The sequence below is a fragment of the Grammomys surdaster genome, unplaced genomic scaffold, assembly GCF_004785775.1.
Source record: "Grammomys surdaster isolate TR1022 unplaced genomic scaffold, NIH_TR_1.0 1149, whole genome shotgun sequence".
Lineage (NCBI taxonomy): Eukaryota > Metazoa > Chordata > Mammalia > Rodentia > Muridae > Grammomys > Grammomys surdaster.
In genome coordinates this window covers 1,053,945-1,069,840 of record NW_021605568.1, presented here as the reverse complement: position 1 = coordinate 1,069,840, position 15,896 = coordinate 1,053,945, and the positions used below count along the sequence as shown (strand labels likewise).

The 15,896-nt window shown below is 45.7% G+C and overlaps 1 protein-coding gene across 4 annotated transcripts; it reads right to left on the bottom strand.

The window, feature by feature from the left end:
- Positions 1 to 1,666: 1,666 nt before the first annotated feature.
- On the bottom strand, positions 1,667 to 15,666 carry LOC114634909 (cytochrome P450 4F5). 4 transcript variants are annotated; one of them, XM_028783513.1, is made up of 14 exons: positions 15,542 to 15,666; positions 15,008 to 15,206; positions 13,017 to 13,137; positions 11,988 to 12,132; positions 9,612 to 9,665; positions 9,398 to 9,525; positions 8,115 to 8,236; positions 6,677 to 6,947; positions 5,931 to 5,997; positions 5,624 to 5,753; positions 2,964 to 3,097; positions 2,787 to 2,851; positions 2,549 to 2,631; positions 1,667 to 2,298 (listed from the first exon to the last, which is right to left on the bottom strand). In XM_028783513.1, the coding sequence occupies exons 4-14, from the start codon at positions 12,109 to 12,111 to the stop codon at positions 2,133 to 2,135; spliced, it is 1,344 nt and encodes a 447-aa protein (XP_028639346.1). In that variant the 5' UTR covers positions 12,112 to 12,132; positions 13,017 to 13,137; positions 15,008 to 15,206; positions 15,542 to 15,666; the 3' UTR covers positions 1,667 to 2,132. The 4 variants fall into 4 exon arrangements, with proteins under 4 accessions (XP_028639346.1, XP_028639343.1, XP_028639347.1 ...); XM_028783510.1 differs by lacking the exon at positions 13,017 to 13,137 and having other exon boundaries at positions 15,008 to 15,209; positions 15,542 to 15,655; XM_028783514.1 differs by lacking the exon at positions 15,008 to 15,206 and having other exon boundaries at positions 13,017 to 13,110; positions 15,542 to 15,598.
- Between the last annotated feature and the right edge of the window lie 230 nt (positions 15,667 to 15,896).

The window sequence follows — 15,896 nt, the reverse complement described above, 5'->3', positions numbered from 1 at the left end:
ACACCAAAGTCCAACTCAGTGAATCAGCGATTTTTTTTTTGTTAATTGAGGTTACTAACCAGAGTATTGGTGAAGGCTTACTTACAGAAGCAGGGATAGCTCAAAACAGTCCACCCATAACAAAAGTGCAACTACGCAGGAAAGCTGCAACTCTGAGATCACACACTGTCCTCCCCAATAGTTGTTTGTTCCTTCTAAAAACCTCGAGAGGGAGCTTCAAGAGTCTGGTGAGGGGAGCAACTGTGTCACACACCTCTATTCTTAGCACTCAGGAGGCAGAGGCAAGTGAGTCTCTGTGACTTGGAAGTCTACAAAGCAAGCTCCAGGATAAGCAGAGAAACCCTGTCTAGAAAAAGCAAACCAAGCAAAAACAAATCTGGCTAGCTACATAAGATGCTGTTTGCCTATTGAGCCTCATAAGCCTTCCGTCTTCCTCCTGGATGGAACATTTCAAATAGGAGGGAACTGCCTTAGAACATCAACATCAGGCTCTATAGGGCTTCTGTGAAAATGGGAGGGGAAAGACAGTGATCCTGGCAGTGGCAGAATGTTAGAGACCACTCCCACTTCCATCTACCTCACTGTCACTTCTGTCCTGTCATTAAGGACATCTGGTGTCAAGTCTGAGAGCTTTCAGATCCCTCAGCAGTCACTAGACTGAACCCAGGAAGACTAGTCTTTTCAATGCCTGTTGTTCTCAAACTGCCTGCCAAGGGACCATTCTCCTGGTCAGGAGGCCAACAGATTATTCTGCAGCCAACCAGAAACAGGTCTAGCTGTGTTTTTAAGAATTACACAGTCATCTGTTACAGTCTGTGGAATGCAAAGACCCATGCTTCCCCACCCCCTGCATCTGTAAATCATCACTATCCTAAGCAGAAGCAAAGGGAAAGGGAAAGTATCTGCACAGGACCCCCAAGACTTATTTGCTTCAGAGGGACAAAAAGCAGGAAATAAGAAACAAAGACAAGAGGTAGAGGACAAAGGAAGAATGGGTTAGGAACACACAAGATGGGAGAGGGTTATTTGTCCCAGAATGGAACAAAGAACTGCTTCGAGATAGACAGAGGTGGCCCATAAAGCAAATGACAGTTTATAAAGGTAAAATGAGAAACCCTGTGTTAGGATGAAGTGTCTCACTAGGCATGTCAATTAGGGGAATGAAAGAGGGCTTTTGATTGACGTACTTCAATAGTTTGATAGCTGTACTTTGGTAGTCAGGCTCCAAAGGAGGAAGTGGCCAATTAAGGGAAGAGACCTTGGTGGCTAACTTTAGGAATGTAAGCTAATAGTTTAGCAAGGCAGAGGGATGGGGGGGACCTAAGGCCGAGGCTGGCCTTAAATGTTCTATGTATTCCAAGACACTCTCCAACTCATGATCCTGTGCCGCAGGTACTGGATTTCAGGTACGAGTCGTCATGTCCATCTGACACTGTTTTAAAGATTTCGTGATGAGGGTAGAGGAATTAAAGCCAAAAGTGCTACTAGAAAGGAAAATTATAAGATTCTTGTGAAATAAGTGGAATTCTCAATGAACACCGCCCAGGACAAAGGTTAAATGAAGGATTCTGGAAGTGTGACTTTGTTCATTTTAAGATACCTTAGTGATCTTGGGTATCACAAACCTAGAGTGTCATTTAACATACTTCTCAACTGTGCCAGGATATACCTTTTCAGAGAAACCATTTTACTCAGACTTTACAAATACACCCCACACCAGGTGTAGTATGGCAGCCCACTACTGGTGCAGCACTAAGAATCCAAAAAACTGGAGACCGGCTTCAAACATAATGAAGAGGAGTAGGAGAAAGCAGAAGTGGAAACAGTGTAATTAAGGTTTGTTTCAGTGACTAAAGAGTCTCAAGCGTGCCAGAAAGTCGACTCTCTCTCTTAATCTGAAGTCCAAGCTTGCCCTGGAGAAGAATTCTCAGCATGAAAGCCAGCACACGATCCTTTGGCTCAGACATCAATCAGCCCCTTCTCTTCAGGGAAGCCAGTGCTGGTTTTGTGGCCCTCCAGCGTCCCCTGCTAGCGTTCGGTGGAGCCACGCTAATTCTGGGGTCCGGAGAGGATAATTGGAGGGTAAGGTGAAAAAGTCCCAAGTCAGGTTTGGGGTCTTTGCGCGCACCCGCTCAGCTCAGCGGCTCCACCCGCAGCCACAGCCCGCCCTCTGCCCGCAGGATTATCTCGGGCTTCCGGCGTGGCTCCTTGTCATCTGGCAGGACGCGGAAGCGCAGCAGTGTCAGTGCCAGCGCCACCTTCATCTCATTCATAGCGAAAGTCTGTCCTATGCAGTTCCTGCGGAAGGATGGGGTGGGGACTCTGACTGTGCCAGAACCTAGACAGGAGCTCCTGGACCCAACCTGACCCAGTCTGGGCCAGGCCTGGTCAGCCCTTCTTCACCTGCCAACCGTGGGTTCTGCAGACTTTCACACATACCCTGAGCAGAGAGGGAAGGAGAACTACAACCCAACCATCATCCCAACTCCACCCTATTCCCACTGACAGCCCCAGATTCTACCCATCACCACAAGCCATCTGGTCTCACCTGGGGCCCGCAGAGAAGGGAATAAAAGAAAGAGGTGACCTCTTCTGACGGTTTTCTGGGTCAAAGCGGGAGGGGTCATAGACCTGAGGGAAGAGGCAAGATGAGGCATCTAGGTTTGCTTCTGTGCACACACCCAGCCCGCCCCAGAAAAGGAGTGCACGTGGAGACTTCTTGTTTCCAGGTTGAGGCCACGCCCCCTCCCCAGGTCCCTCCCAGAAATCCCTGGAGGAGCCCCTACCTCCGGGTCTGGCCAGACTGAAGGATTGTGATGAATACCAAAGATGCTGATGACACAGATGTTCCCTGTTGGGTAAGAGGATCCAGTCAGTAATAGGTCCAAGCTGCCCCTAGGGACTGTCACCCTACTTAGATGAGCCCCATCTGCTTCTCCCTTCACCCTTGACCTTCAGGGCACCTTTAGGTATGACCCGGCCATCAGGTAGCACAATGTCCTGGGTGCAGCGGCGGAGGAGATCTATGGCTGGGGGGTGCAGCCGCAGGCTTTCCTTGATGCACATGGTCAGGAAGGGCATCTGGGCCAGGTCGTCCCTAAGGAACACACCACAGAATTATCCAGGAACAAAATCAAGACTGGACTCAGCCTCACCTGCATCTGGTTAGATTATAACCACTTGCCTCTCATCCTTAGTCAGGTAACAGATTACATTCCAGATGAATCAAGGATGTTTGACCGTTCCTTTGTTTGATGTGTGTGTGTGTGTGTGTGTGTGTGTGTGTAGCTACTAAGAGCAACCTTGAACTCCTGATATATATCATTCTACTTCCCAAGTTTTGAAGTCACAGGGCCTTGGATCAAAGATTAACACTACCTTCCCCTCAAATCACAAAAACATGGGGAAGGGGAAGCTCAACCTGAAATATTTCTAATTAAAGCATGCTGCTCCAGAGATACCCTACATTTGATAAATTTGCTGTGCACAAGCTTTAAAATGTTTATACAATGACCTGGATGTAGTGGTACTCAAGAAAATGGAGATTCAGGAATAAAAAGCCAACCTAGGCTACAAGAGACATTAAATCAAAAACTAATTATGTAATAAAGCTTTTTTAAAAGGCAAAATAAAAATCCTTAAAGGCCTGTACGGTTATTTAAATGAATATATACACTCAATAGGAGAGTGGCAGTGGGGGAATGGCCCGTCGTTTTAAAGGTGTCAGTTCTATCCTGTTCTTTCCTGTTGTTTGTTTGTTTGTTTGTTTGTTTTGACAAAGGGTTTCTCAGTGTAGCCCTGGCTGTCATAGAACTTACTCTATTGACCAGACTGGCCCCAAACTCAGAAATCTGCCTACCTCTGCCTTTAGAATGCTGGCATTAAAGGCCTGCACCAATAACACCTAGCTAGTTCTTTCTATATTAAATTTTTAAGTAATATCCCATAAACTTTTAGCTGAGTTTTCTTTTCATTTTAAAATGCAGTTTTTATATTTCCATATATGTATGCAATGTACACTAACTATACTCAGCCTACACAGTAATCTCTCTCATCACTCTCCCATGCCTGCTGAAACCCCTTTGTCTGCCTATCCAGTCTCCCTTCCCTTCTACTTTGATGCCTTGACTTTTCTGTTTATGACCTGGTGAAGTTAACTAATGTTGCTTGCATAAGAATGAGTGGTGTGTGTGTGTGTGTGTGTGTGTGTGTATGTGTGTGTGTGTGTGTGTGTGTTCCTGTGTCTGTGTCTGTGTCTGTGTGTGTATTTGTGCCTGACAATCCTCTCAGGACTGGTTTTTCACAGGCCCTGCAAATCTCCACCACTAACCCGTCCCCACTTAACAACTTCACTCTAATTAGAAGAATGAATATCCAATAAAGTTGAAGCTAAAGTCCATGCAGAGGAAAGTGATTTTAAAAATAAAAGAGGGATCCAATCTACCACTCACTAAAACTTATTGTGAAAATATAGTAATAGATATGAAAACATTTTATTAAATACTAAGTGACTACTGAGGACTGTGGAATACAGAGCTGAGGTAGGCACAAGAAGATAGTCCACACACTACTGGGAAATAGAGAGATGGCTTGGAGGAAGATATTAAGAATACTAGCAATTAGCAACAAAAAGAATTAAATGCACCCAGGAAAAGAATTCCAATACTGGAGAAGTGGAGACAGGAGGATTTAGGTCAAAGTCAATCTCAGCTAAAGAGTAAGCTGGAGGCTGTCTTGACCTCAACAAACAGCTGTCTCAGTAAATACATACACAAACAAATGTTTGCATATCATGATGGCACACACCATCAGACCCATCTCTTGGGAAGCAGAAGCAGGCAAATCTCTAAGACTTTGAGACCAGCCTGATGTGCAAAGTGAACTTCAGACCAGCCAGGGTAACACAGTATGATCCTATCTAAAAACCAAACAAAACAAAAATTCTTGGCCCCTCCAAATATGGGGTAGATTTCCTCAATACATCAGAAGCACCAAAACTATACGTTAATGAAAATATCTATCATTCCAAAGACTTGTCATTTATTCATGGTGAGACAATCAAAATCCTTTCATTCCCCTTGGTATTTTGCTTTAAGATTGATTGATTGATTGACTGATTGATTGATTTTATGTATATGAGTATGCTGTTGCTGACACAACAGAAGAGGGCATCAGATCCAATTACAGATGGTTGTGAGCCACCATGGGGTTCCTCGGAAGTGAACTTAGGACCAATGGAAGGGCAGCCCTTGTACATTGAAATGTACAAAATGTTACTAAAAACTATACAAAGATACACCATGGGATTTCTTTTCACAGGAACTAAAGAAGAAGTGTCTATGAATGACAAAGAGAAGAATGGTACAAAAGCCAAAAGGAAATTCACAAGATGCGAAGAAGAGAATCAGGAAAAACAAATTGGGTTTGAAAACTTCAGAACGAACCCTAACTTGCTATGTGAGACATAGTTAATTAAATGAACATGTCAAACTGGGCATGTATTCCCTAAAAGCAAAGGTGTTTAGACTCTATAAGCCAGCCTTAGCTACACAGACACACCCTGTAAGAAAGGCAGCAATGAGCATGGTGACCAGAAGCTGTAACAGCAGAGACTCATGCTCACCACTCAACCTCCTCAGTCTCTCGGTCCTTCAGCAGCTCCAGAACCTCCTGCCGGCAGCGCTCCTGGTATTCTGGGTGCCTTGCCAGGTTGTACAGGATCCAGGAGAGTGCACTGGCTGTCGTGTCATGACCTGAAGGGTGGACAAACAGGTTCGGATCTCTGGCCTGTTTCAGCACAATGGGCACCTGTATCCAAATACTTAGGCTCCGAACAAGAATGCATGGAAAGAATGGGGGGAGTCTAGGTCTTCCCACAGTACTGCTAGGGATCGGCAGACCTCTCCTCCTCTCTACACTGGGACCCTCACCTCCAAACATAAAGGTGTCAGCCTCTGCTCTGATGTCCTCAATGGACAGCTCCTTTCCATGTTCATCCTGAAAACAAAATAAGACTCATAACTCACACCATGTCTGAGGTGGTGTTCAGAACACCCATGTGAATACTTGAATTCTTGGCCACAGAGAGTGGCACTATGAGGAGATGTGGCCTTAATGGAGGAGGTGTGGCTTTGTTAGAGGAACTGTCACTGTACAGGTGGGCTTTGAGGCCTCCTTATGCTCAGGTTCCACCCAGTGCAGAAGACAGGCTCCTCTTGGCAGCCTTGAGATGAAGATGCAGAACTCACAGCTCCTCTTCCAGCACCATAACTACCTGCACACTGCCATGCTTCCCTCCATGATGATAATATACTTAACTTCTGAAACTGTATGCCATCCCCAATTAAATGTTGTCCTTTAAAATAGTTGCCTTGTTCATGTTCTCCCTTCACAGAAGTGAAACTGTAAGACAGGTGGTAGGAGACAGACTGACACCCATTGTGCACACAAGGTGCCTCCTGTCTTCTCCACAGCCTGCTTCCATTTCTTCTGTGGTTTCCTGCCCACTGTTTGCTCTTTTAGCAGAGCCTTCAAAAGAGGCACACCTAAAATGGAACTCTGTGTGGTACCCAGTTTTCATAAGCACTGTAACTCCCCAATATCTCCTGGTCAATACCAGCTTCTTCCTAACACTGACCATGGAGGTTCCTGTAACCTAGACCCCACATGGGCCCACCTTGGCCAACAAGAGCACATCAATGAAGTCCAAAGTCTTAGACTTAGTCTTGGACTTCAGGAATTCATCAACACTTTGGCTGGAGAGAGTGCGACGTCTCTCCCTGATGACAGCATCTGTGAAGTTGTGCACCAGATCACAGGCCTTGCGGAAGCGCCGTCCGTCAGCAGTGAGGTAGTACAGGAAGTCCACATACAGGAAGGGCTGATATGACCTTTTTATTATGAGGGAGCTGAGTTCCAAGATGGCAGAAATGTATTCACTGGGAGACCTTCAGGGCAAGGCAGAGAGAGGAAGGAACTTGGCACACAGAAAAGCTCCAGCCAGAGTCCCAGGATTAGGATCCATTGAGAAAAGGGCATCCATGACACAAAGATTCTGTTTCCTGCTCCCCACAAGTACCCTCCTGACCCACGGTCTCAGGGTATATATGGACATCATTTCATTCCCTCACTCACTGAGCAGCTGGTCCTGTGACTCTGACCAGGCTCAGAGCCTCCTCTCAAGGTTCCTTGCATTCTGTATCTCTCTGAAGCTCCTCTGATGATTAGATTGCCCAAGATCATGGTGACAAAGAACCCCCTCCTATACAGACACCTTCTCTTATGCTCTGGGAAACTCAGGATGGAGTTCACACCATTCTGGTTGGTCATTCAACATCTTTAAGATCTGGCCACTTGCTGGAGATGGCTGGTTCCTGACTGTGATCCCAACACTCAGGAAGTGAATGCAAGAAGCTCAGAAGCTCAAGACCAATCTAATCTACACTGTGAGTCCCAAGTCAGACTAACTACAGATTGAGACACTGTCAAGAAAGAAAAAAGGAAGGGGATGGGAGGAAAGAAGAAAAGAAAAAATATATAGGCTGTCTTAAGGGCCTGCAGTTGTTAGCTTTGAAAACATACATTACACAGAGCTATGCCTGGGAGATTAATTAAGCATGTGTCTGTATATGTCACAGAGTTGTTTTGTTTCCAGACGGAGTTAAATGAGTGAGTAAAGCCAGCGCTGAGTGTTTACAGCTTCTTACCACTGGGTGGGGCTACATGAATGAAAGGGAAGGAGGAAGCTTGCTGGCACTGACCAATTCTCTATCTGTCTCTGCCATCATGGTGGAAGCTGCTTGGCCCTGTTACTGCCCACAATGATGCACTGAAACTAATGGGCAGACTAAATCTTCCTCTCTTGTTTTTACTTAAGACAATTTTGCCACAGACTGTAACACAACCTTCAACCTTTTGAAGTGGCCTCATATTGACCTGCATCTTTCACCTGCTGCCCAACCACATCTTTATGCAAATTATTCCACCTCCCAAGGAGGACCACTGACTCTCTCCAGTCCCTGACCCTCACTGCCAGTTTTAACATAACTCTTCTCTACTCCCTATTTGTGCCCTTGGTACACAGCTCATGTTCCAAGACAGAGACAGGGACTCACTCCTGACAGTTGCTGTCAAAGCCAAAGAGGCATTTCTGAAGACTGTCCAAGGTCATGAGGCTGATGTTCTCAAACATTTCCAGACGTGCACTGCCTTCCGAGGATAGGTGCTTCCACTTGGCCTGAAGAGAGGAGGAACAGAGATGTGGACAAGCCTTTGATGGTTGAGCTCCTTCTCAACACTAAACACCAGGAAAGGGTCCTGACACCAGGGAAAACCTAACTTTCTTGGTAGCAGAAGACGTTTTACTGTCACAGATGAAAACATTAGGCTAGGAGACAAAACCTTGAGTTTAATTCTATCTCTGTGTGCCCTTGGTCAGCTTGCTGCCTTCTAGATTGCTCGAGTCTTCCAGAACAATTAAATTGACATGACTTATCACCTGTAAAGTACACTTCAGTGCTCCCTCTACCTTTCATGCTCTCATTCCTTGTAAACCTGGAGAAGACTGACCTCTCTGACCTTTCATTTAATCATCCATAATAAGACAGTCATATTCATCTCTACAACACAGCAATATGGAAATTACATCAACCAATGTAGACCATGGAACTGGCATAATATTTCATATGCAGAAGGTGCTCAATAAGTGTTAGTGGTAATTATCATTTGATGTGGCTCTAGAAATGACTTCAGGGTTTTTGTAAGTCCTCCATTCTCAGTCGTTACAGTGAGTCCATGTAAAGTTTCTGCTTTCTCCCTTTTAAAACCAAGATTTTCCTTACTTGACAACCAGAGTGAACTCAGCTCTATAAAAGACCTTAGGTTTGGTTTGGCTTTTAAATAAGTTTTGACCATATTCACTCATTCCCCAACGAACTTCTCCCTGGAGGATCTTAGTTTTTGGAAACAAGGTCTTGGTGATGTGGTTTGTACTGGCCTATGATTCACAGTCTTTCTTCCTGAGTCTCCTCATGCAGGTATTAAGAAGTGTGTCACCATGGCCAGCCTTAGAGCAGTGAAGTCTAGTCTCCCACACAGAAAGAGCTTCTGTAGTCAACATCAACTGTTGGTTGACTTTCCAGGGCCTCTGTGAAGAAAGGCAGCTACTGGTCTGCTATGAACTCATCTACATGCTAGGAGCATGACTCTAGGGTACCATTCTGATCACCCATAAGTACAATTTATTATTCCCACATTAAGGATGGAGAAACTGAGACATGGGAAGAAAACTTATGTTCCCAAGACCACAGAACAGAATAGCACCTTCAGACTACATCTGTCTGAAGCCATGACCTTTTCTGAAATACTCTATTTGGGACCCTAGGCTTGAGGAACTCACGTGCATGATGTTCACACTCTGGTTAAAAATCTTCACATAGGGCTTCAGGATGTCAAAGTGGAAGGCAGGTGTCAGCAGACGGCGATGTCGACTCCACTTGTCACCAGAACTCAGGAAGAGCCCATCCCCTGGGAGGGCAGCAATGTCAGTGGGCAAAGATGGAATCTTCCTCTCACCCCAAGGTGTCCTCTGACCCTCACCTTGAGGTACTCACCCAGCCAGGGCTTCAGGAAGCCTAAGAAAGTCGTGTCCTTTGGGGCCACCAAAGCTGCCATGGAGGAGGACAATTAGGTGCCAGGATAGAAATCAGATGAACTATGGGAGGGGTGAGAACTCCCAGCCCCAGGGATTCCATTTCCCCTCCAAATACAGGAAGGCAGGAAGGGGACAGGCACAAAGGAAACATGAAAAAGAAAGAAGGTGTGGCAGGATCAGACCAGACTGCAGCAGCAGGGACAGCAAAGGTCACCTGACAGGGCATGGCATGGAATGGCACAGTATACTTTCACAGGGCTGCTGTATGGTCTACTATGTCATCCTCATTCGAGACTAGTACAACACTCTACAGGGCTTTGCAAAGACCTGGGACACACCAGTGTGGCTCTTTGACATGTCCTGACACACCCTGGTATATACAAAAGGGGCACATGTTAGCATGACATTTCATATAAAACACACATGGCATTCCTTGATATGCCACAACACAGTGTGTAACTGTCTGACATGACCTGTTTCTGCCCTTCAGATAATCCCAGATTGGCACTTCAATTTGGTCCCATTCAAATCCCAAATGTGACCTACATGTGTCACAGATCCCTCTAGCTCTCTCCTCTATGCTATACTAAGCATTAAGTGTGCATAATTAAGGGCCCTTCTATTCTCAGAGCCATGTGCCCACCACGAAGAGTTGCATCTGTCCTCTCCAGCTGTCAGGATCCTCCAAGGCCCACCAGACACAGTTGACCCTTCTGGACTCTGGTGCATTCCCCTGCAATTCCCTGTGTTCCAGCTTTGTTGCAAATCATCACCAGCTTAGATGACTTCTATTCAAGGTGGTTGTGGCAGCTGAGACTGAACTGAGAGGTGGGGGACAGTTCACAGTATGTTACATGTCTCCCAAAACCTCGGCTGTTCACACAGGAGATACCCATCTTTCGAGAATATCATTGGGGACAAATGGAAAGTAAAAAACAAAACAAAACAAAAAAACCACTATGTTGTTCTATTCTATACAGACCCGTTTTCACTCCATTTTTTAAAGGGAATCTTTATGTACACATTGTCAATAGTGTAAGATGCACACATTGCTAATAGTTTGCTATTCTGAGTTAACTATTCTCAATCAGGGGAGTACCAAAACGAATGTAAGACCCACATCACAGAGCCTTGTCAAACTCAGCATCTTTAGTGTGAACACAGCAGCACAGAGGGTTGATAATAAGGGAGAAATGTAAGACATGATAAGGAAAGAAACCTTGAATCTCAGAGGCAGACTGACTTTGTGACCAAAGGGTTGGAATTGAGCTCTGGAAAATCTGTCCACTTTTGCTGGCTGCAGAGGAGATATGAGGCAATGTTTCAGGTGGTGGACTCACCTACTCTCTTCTCAGATCACTACATTCTGAATAAAGCACAACTTAAAGATTCCATCCCTGTGCATGAAGAGATGGGTCAGTAAGGTAGCTCTTGCAGAAGACCTGGGTTTAGTTCAAGGCACCCATATGACAACACACAACCACCTGTAACTCTGGTTCCAAAGGATCTGCCACCCTCTTATGGACACTGAGGGTACTGCATACATGTGGTACCCATACATCCATACAGGTAAACACTCATAAAATAAAAATAAAGGTCTGACACAGTAGTACACACTTTTAATATCAACACTCGGGAGGCTGACAAAGCTGGGTCTCTATGAGTTCAAGGCCAGCCTACTCTACAAAGTAAATTCCAGGTCGGCTAGAGCTACAAAGTATCTCAAAGTAAATAAATAAATGCCTCAAAAATAAATATTTTTAAATGTCTGTATGGTGTTGCTACTGCTGGGAAGGTAGAGATAGGAGAATCTCTGGGCCTTACTGGCCAAACAGTCCAGATTAATAGGTGAGCTCAGGGAAGGGAGAGGTCTGGTCTCAATAAAGTTAGATAGAGTTTCAAGGACAGCAATTCAGATTGTCTACTGTCCTCCACATATATTCACACACACATGCATATGGACCCACACACTTGTACCCACAACCACAGGCAGACACATACAGACACAAAAAGCTATTATTCCCAGTTCTAGGATGGAACCTAACATTTGTTCATGGTAGACAAATGTTCTATTTCCAAGTAGATTCCAAGCCAATGCATTTTCTTCCCTGGCTTAGATCAGACTGGGTTTAGCTTCTATCACCCACAGCTCAAATTTAATCATCAACTGAGACTCAGGACCTCATCATCAGTGACTCAGTCACTCTACAGGTTAGCCGCATGGCCATTGTCAGACACAACCCCATGTGTTGCTCAGCTTGGTCAATCCAGGGATAGAAAGAGCTGAAATAAGAGACAGAGAAGAAGGCAATGGTAGGGATCCTAGAAGGGATACCTGGGGCCTGGAGCACGGGGGCAACAAATGCAGGGTCAACAAGCCTCAGCACAGGAATGACTGGGCCCAGCCAGCAGAGATGGATGTCTTGGAAAGTGTGTCCCATTTCAGTCACCACCTGCATGCCTTCCTCATTGTTCTGGATCTGAGGATGGAGAAGGGTGAGGCCAGTCCATACATGGCATCTCAGATGCTCCTGTCCTCTACCCAATATGCTCATCCCTCTAACCCTCCTGCTTGGACCACTTATGCGAGTCTCTTGATGACTCAATAGTTCAACTACATGTGTCCCTTCCTGTAGCCACATGTCTATCCACATCCCTCTCTCTTATGAATCACCCTTCTCATCTCTCTTTTGTGACATAGATATAGATAATTGGCCAGGCGGTGGTGGTGCACGCCTTTAATCCCAGCACTTGGGAGGTAGAGGCAGGTGGATTTCTGAGTTTGAGGTCAGCCTGGTCTACAGAGTGAGTTCCAGGACAGCCAGGTCTACACAGAGAAACCCTGTCTCAAAAAAACAAAAAAAAAATATATAATAAAATAAAATATAAGATATAGATAATTGAAGGATCAACGAATAGATAGATAGATAGATAGATAGATAGATAGATAGATAGATGGATCATAGGCTTCTGATGGATATATAGAGGATATATAGACAGATACATGATAGACAACATAGGTAGATGACATTGAAGGATGTGATAGGTAACTGGTAGCAGAGGAAAATGATTAGAGTGGTAGATCTCAATATAATTGTGTGTATTTATTTCTTTATCATAGTTCTGATTTTTTTCTCCATTTCCTTCATTTGATCATTCCCTCTCTCCTGTATGTGTGTATCTTTTTCTCTATGGGATTTTTCCTATAGCTAAATCATCTATCTCTCCTCTTGTCCCTTCCTTCCTCACCCCTCCATCCTCCACTCCAGTTACCTGTAAACTTACAGATAATTTCATCCCCACCCAATTCTCTCACTTGTCCCTAATTCACCAGAGCCTATTAAGACCAACTCTGTGCAAGCACCTCCTCAGTATTGCAGCAAAGAATCGTGGAGGTTTCCACATCTTGATTCCCAGTTCCAGAGAGATGTGAACTTGGAAGTCATCTGTGGAGGGAACTGATGGTTGGCGTAAGAGCTGGGTCCCTGGGGTGAGAAAAAAAGCTTCGAGAAAGACATGAGATGGAAAATGGGAAAGGGTTGCAGGGCAGTCATATGGAAAGGTCAGGTGGGAGGGAACGCAGTGGTGGACAGAGAAGGGTCTCAGGGAGCTCAGAGGAGACCAAGAAGAATGGAATGCAGGAACCAATAGGAGCTTCTAGGAAAGGTGGACAACCCAATGCACCAGAAAGCTTTGAGAAAATGAAGAGGATAGAGCCAGGATTCAGGGACCTGGAAATCATAAGTGTGAGAGAAATGAGAAACAAGCAGGAAAGGAAACAACCAATGATGATGATCCTTTGTCCATAAGCAGATGGCAGAAGCCTGATGGTGTTGGCACAAGCATTTAATCCCGGGGCAGGCAGTGGCCTTAAGGTCAGCCTGGCCTATGGAACAAGTTCCATGACAGAGAAAACTACACAGAGAAACTCGGCCCCCCAAAACAAAGAAGAAAAAGAAGAGAGCAACAGGAGGAAGAGGGGTAAGGAGAAAGAGGAGGAAGAGGAGGAAGAGGAGGAGAAAGAGGAGGAGGAAGAGGAGGAGGAAGAGGAGGAGGAGGAAGAGGAGGAGGAGGAGAAAGAAGAAGAAGAAGAAGAAGAAGAAGAAGAAGAAGAAGAAGAAGAGAGGAAGAAGGAGGAGGACTGAAGGTTTAGTACAGAAAGAGCATGTTGGAGGTATAAGGGTATAAGAATGGGAGATAACATGTCACCTGACTCTACAATATCACTGTAGATAACACAACAGAAAACATGGGGGTTGGGGGTCATCAAAAGCAACACTTTTCCAAATGCCTAAAGGACAAAAATGAATTGTCAAGAACCTCAGACTTTGAATCTTCGGTGGAATCTGAAATAATGGGGAGATGAAAGGGAACTGTCAGGAAGCTGATAGGTTAGTACGCACAAAGGATGGAGACACTGAGAAGACATTGGATAACAATGGTCAAATGAGACTGTTGGTAGGAAAGAGGATTCTGTTGAGAGAGGCAGTACTTCAATGAACGGCACTGGTGGTGACATCTATATTATAAATGATATCTAATCCTAAGACATAGTTATGCAACATGGAGCAACGTGGAGGAAGGGACTCTGGTGACCAGGGAAGGTGCTGAGTAGGAACTAAGGCCTTCCCAGGAAGTGTAGTCATTGCGATGAGACCAGAGAGAAGGCCAGACTGTGATGTGGGTTTGGAATAAAGTTGGTGCTTAGCATGTACAAACTCTAGGCCCTTCAGATAATCACTACCAACGTTCAAAAGTGTTCATCTTTGACCTGGATTGCATAATGGAGCCCACTAATGGATCTTCAGGATAGAGGGCAAGATGAGAAAGGAGAGTAGCTAAGAAGTTGAAGGGGGAATAAAACCATACAATCTCTCTTCTGTCCCAAAGTGTAGGCAGAGGTGAGAAATCACAGCTGAATCCTACAGGGCAAGAAGCAACCCAGAGAGGTACAGACACTCATCTGAAACCAAGAGAGATCAGCGAGGCAGGAGGAAAGACCTTGGACATACTGAAGGAAGACCTCAAATCTAACAATGAAACTATTATACCAAAGATGTCACTGCTCTGTGCTGTTCACCACAGGAGCCACTGAATATGACAAGCATCCAAGAATCAAGGAAACCTCAGTCCTGGTGAGACGGTGACCCACAGTGGGGCTAGTGCCTCATAAGGGAAACAGAAAGGCCGCCGGGCACTGGATTGACAGAAAGGCAAATGGATGTGGGGATGTGATGAGGAGAGAGGGGCTCAACTGGCTTTCCCTGCTTCTCCCTGCTACAGGCTCCAGACCTTTCCTGAGTTCTATGGAACATATACACCCCCAAACCCCAGCCTATCTGCTGCCATACTTACCATGCCTAAGTGACCCAAAAACCAGTTTCTTTTAGGGGGCTGAGGGAAACATCTGAGGCGGAAGCAGTTCTCACAGAATGAGTAAGTCCAGGCAAGAATTCTGGCCAAAATCCAGGAAGCTGCTCCAAGCAGCAGAAGATGCCATGGCGAGGCCACCACAGAGCCCAGGTCCAGTCCAAACACGCTTAGCCTCAGCATCCTGCTGAGCAGACAGACACAGGATAAGATTCTGAGGTCTGGAAGAGGAACCTGGAAAACTTCAGAATTTTGAGCAAAGGCAGAGACTGTGGATTTGGGAGTAGAGCAAAGAAGGGGAGGGAGATTCAGGAAGAGACAGGATGAAAGGGAGAAGGAGGGGGTAACACACAGACAAGGGCTGTTGAAAGTCTGGAATGGCTCTGCCTGAAGCACAAACGGTTATTCAGAAACCCAGGGTCACTTGTGCCGGCTGGCTCCATGGAGCGATCCCAGTGCTGATAAACTCATGCTCATCAGAGTCAGGACTCTCTCTTGCCTCACACCCCAAGCTGGTACCTTGTCTCAGGAGCGGCCTGTCCTTGAAGATCTTCTCCACACTCCTGAGAAAAGCATTTATCTCCTGCTTCCTAACTGCAGAGAGCTGTGTGGGGGCTGGGTTAGGTTGGACTGAACCAATCAAATCCCGCCCAGGCTCAGCCACTTCCTTCCTTTCTGGGCAGCAGGCCAAAACAAGTTAGGCCAGGCCAGACTGTAGTGGAGGGAAGGGACTCAGGGTGACAGACACACACAGGCAGGCGATCTGTTTTTAGGAAGCAACAACTCTGAGTCAAAGGCAAAGGTCACTCTTGGCCACCACATTTACAGCCATCCCTGCCCTTCCAAGTCTGCTGATAAAAGCATGAAGGAGAAA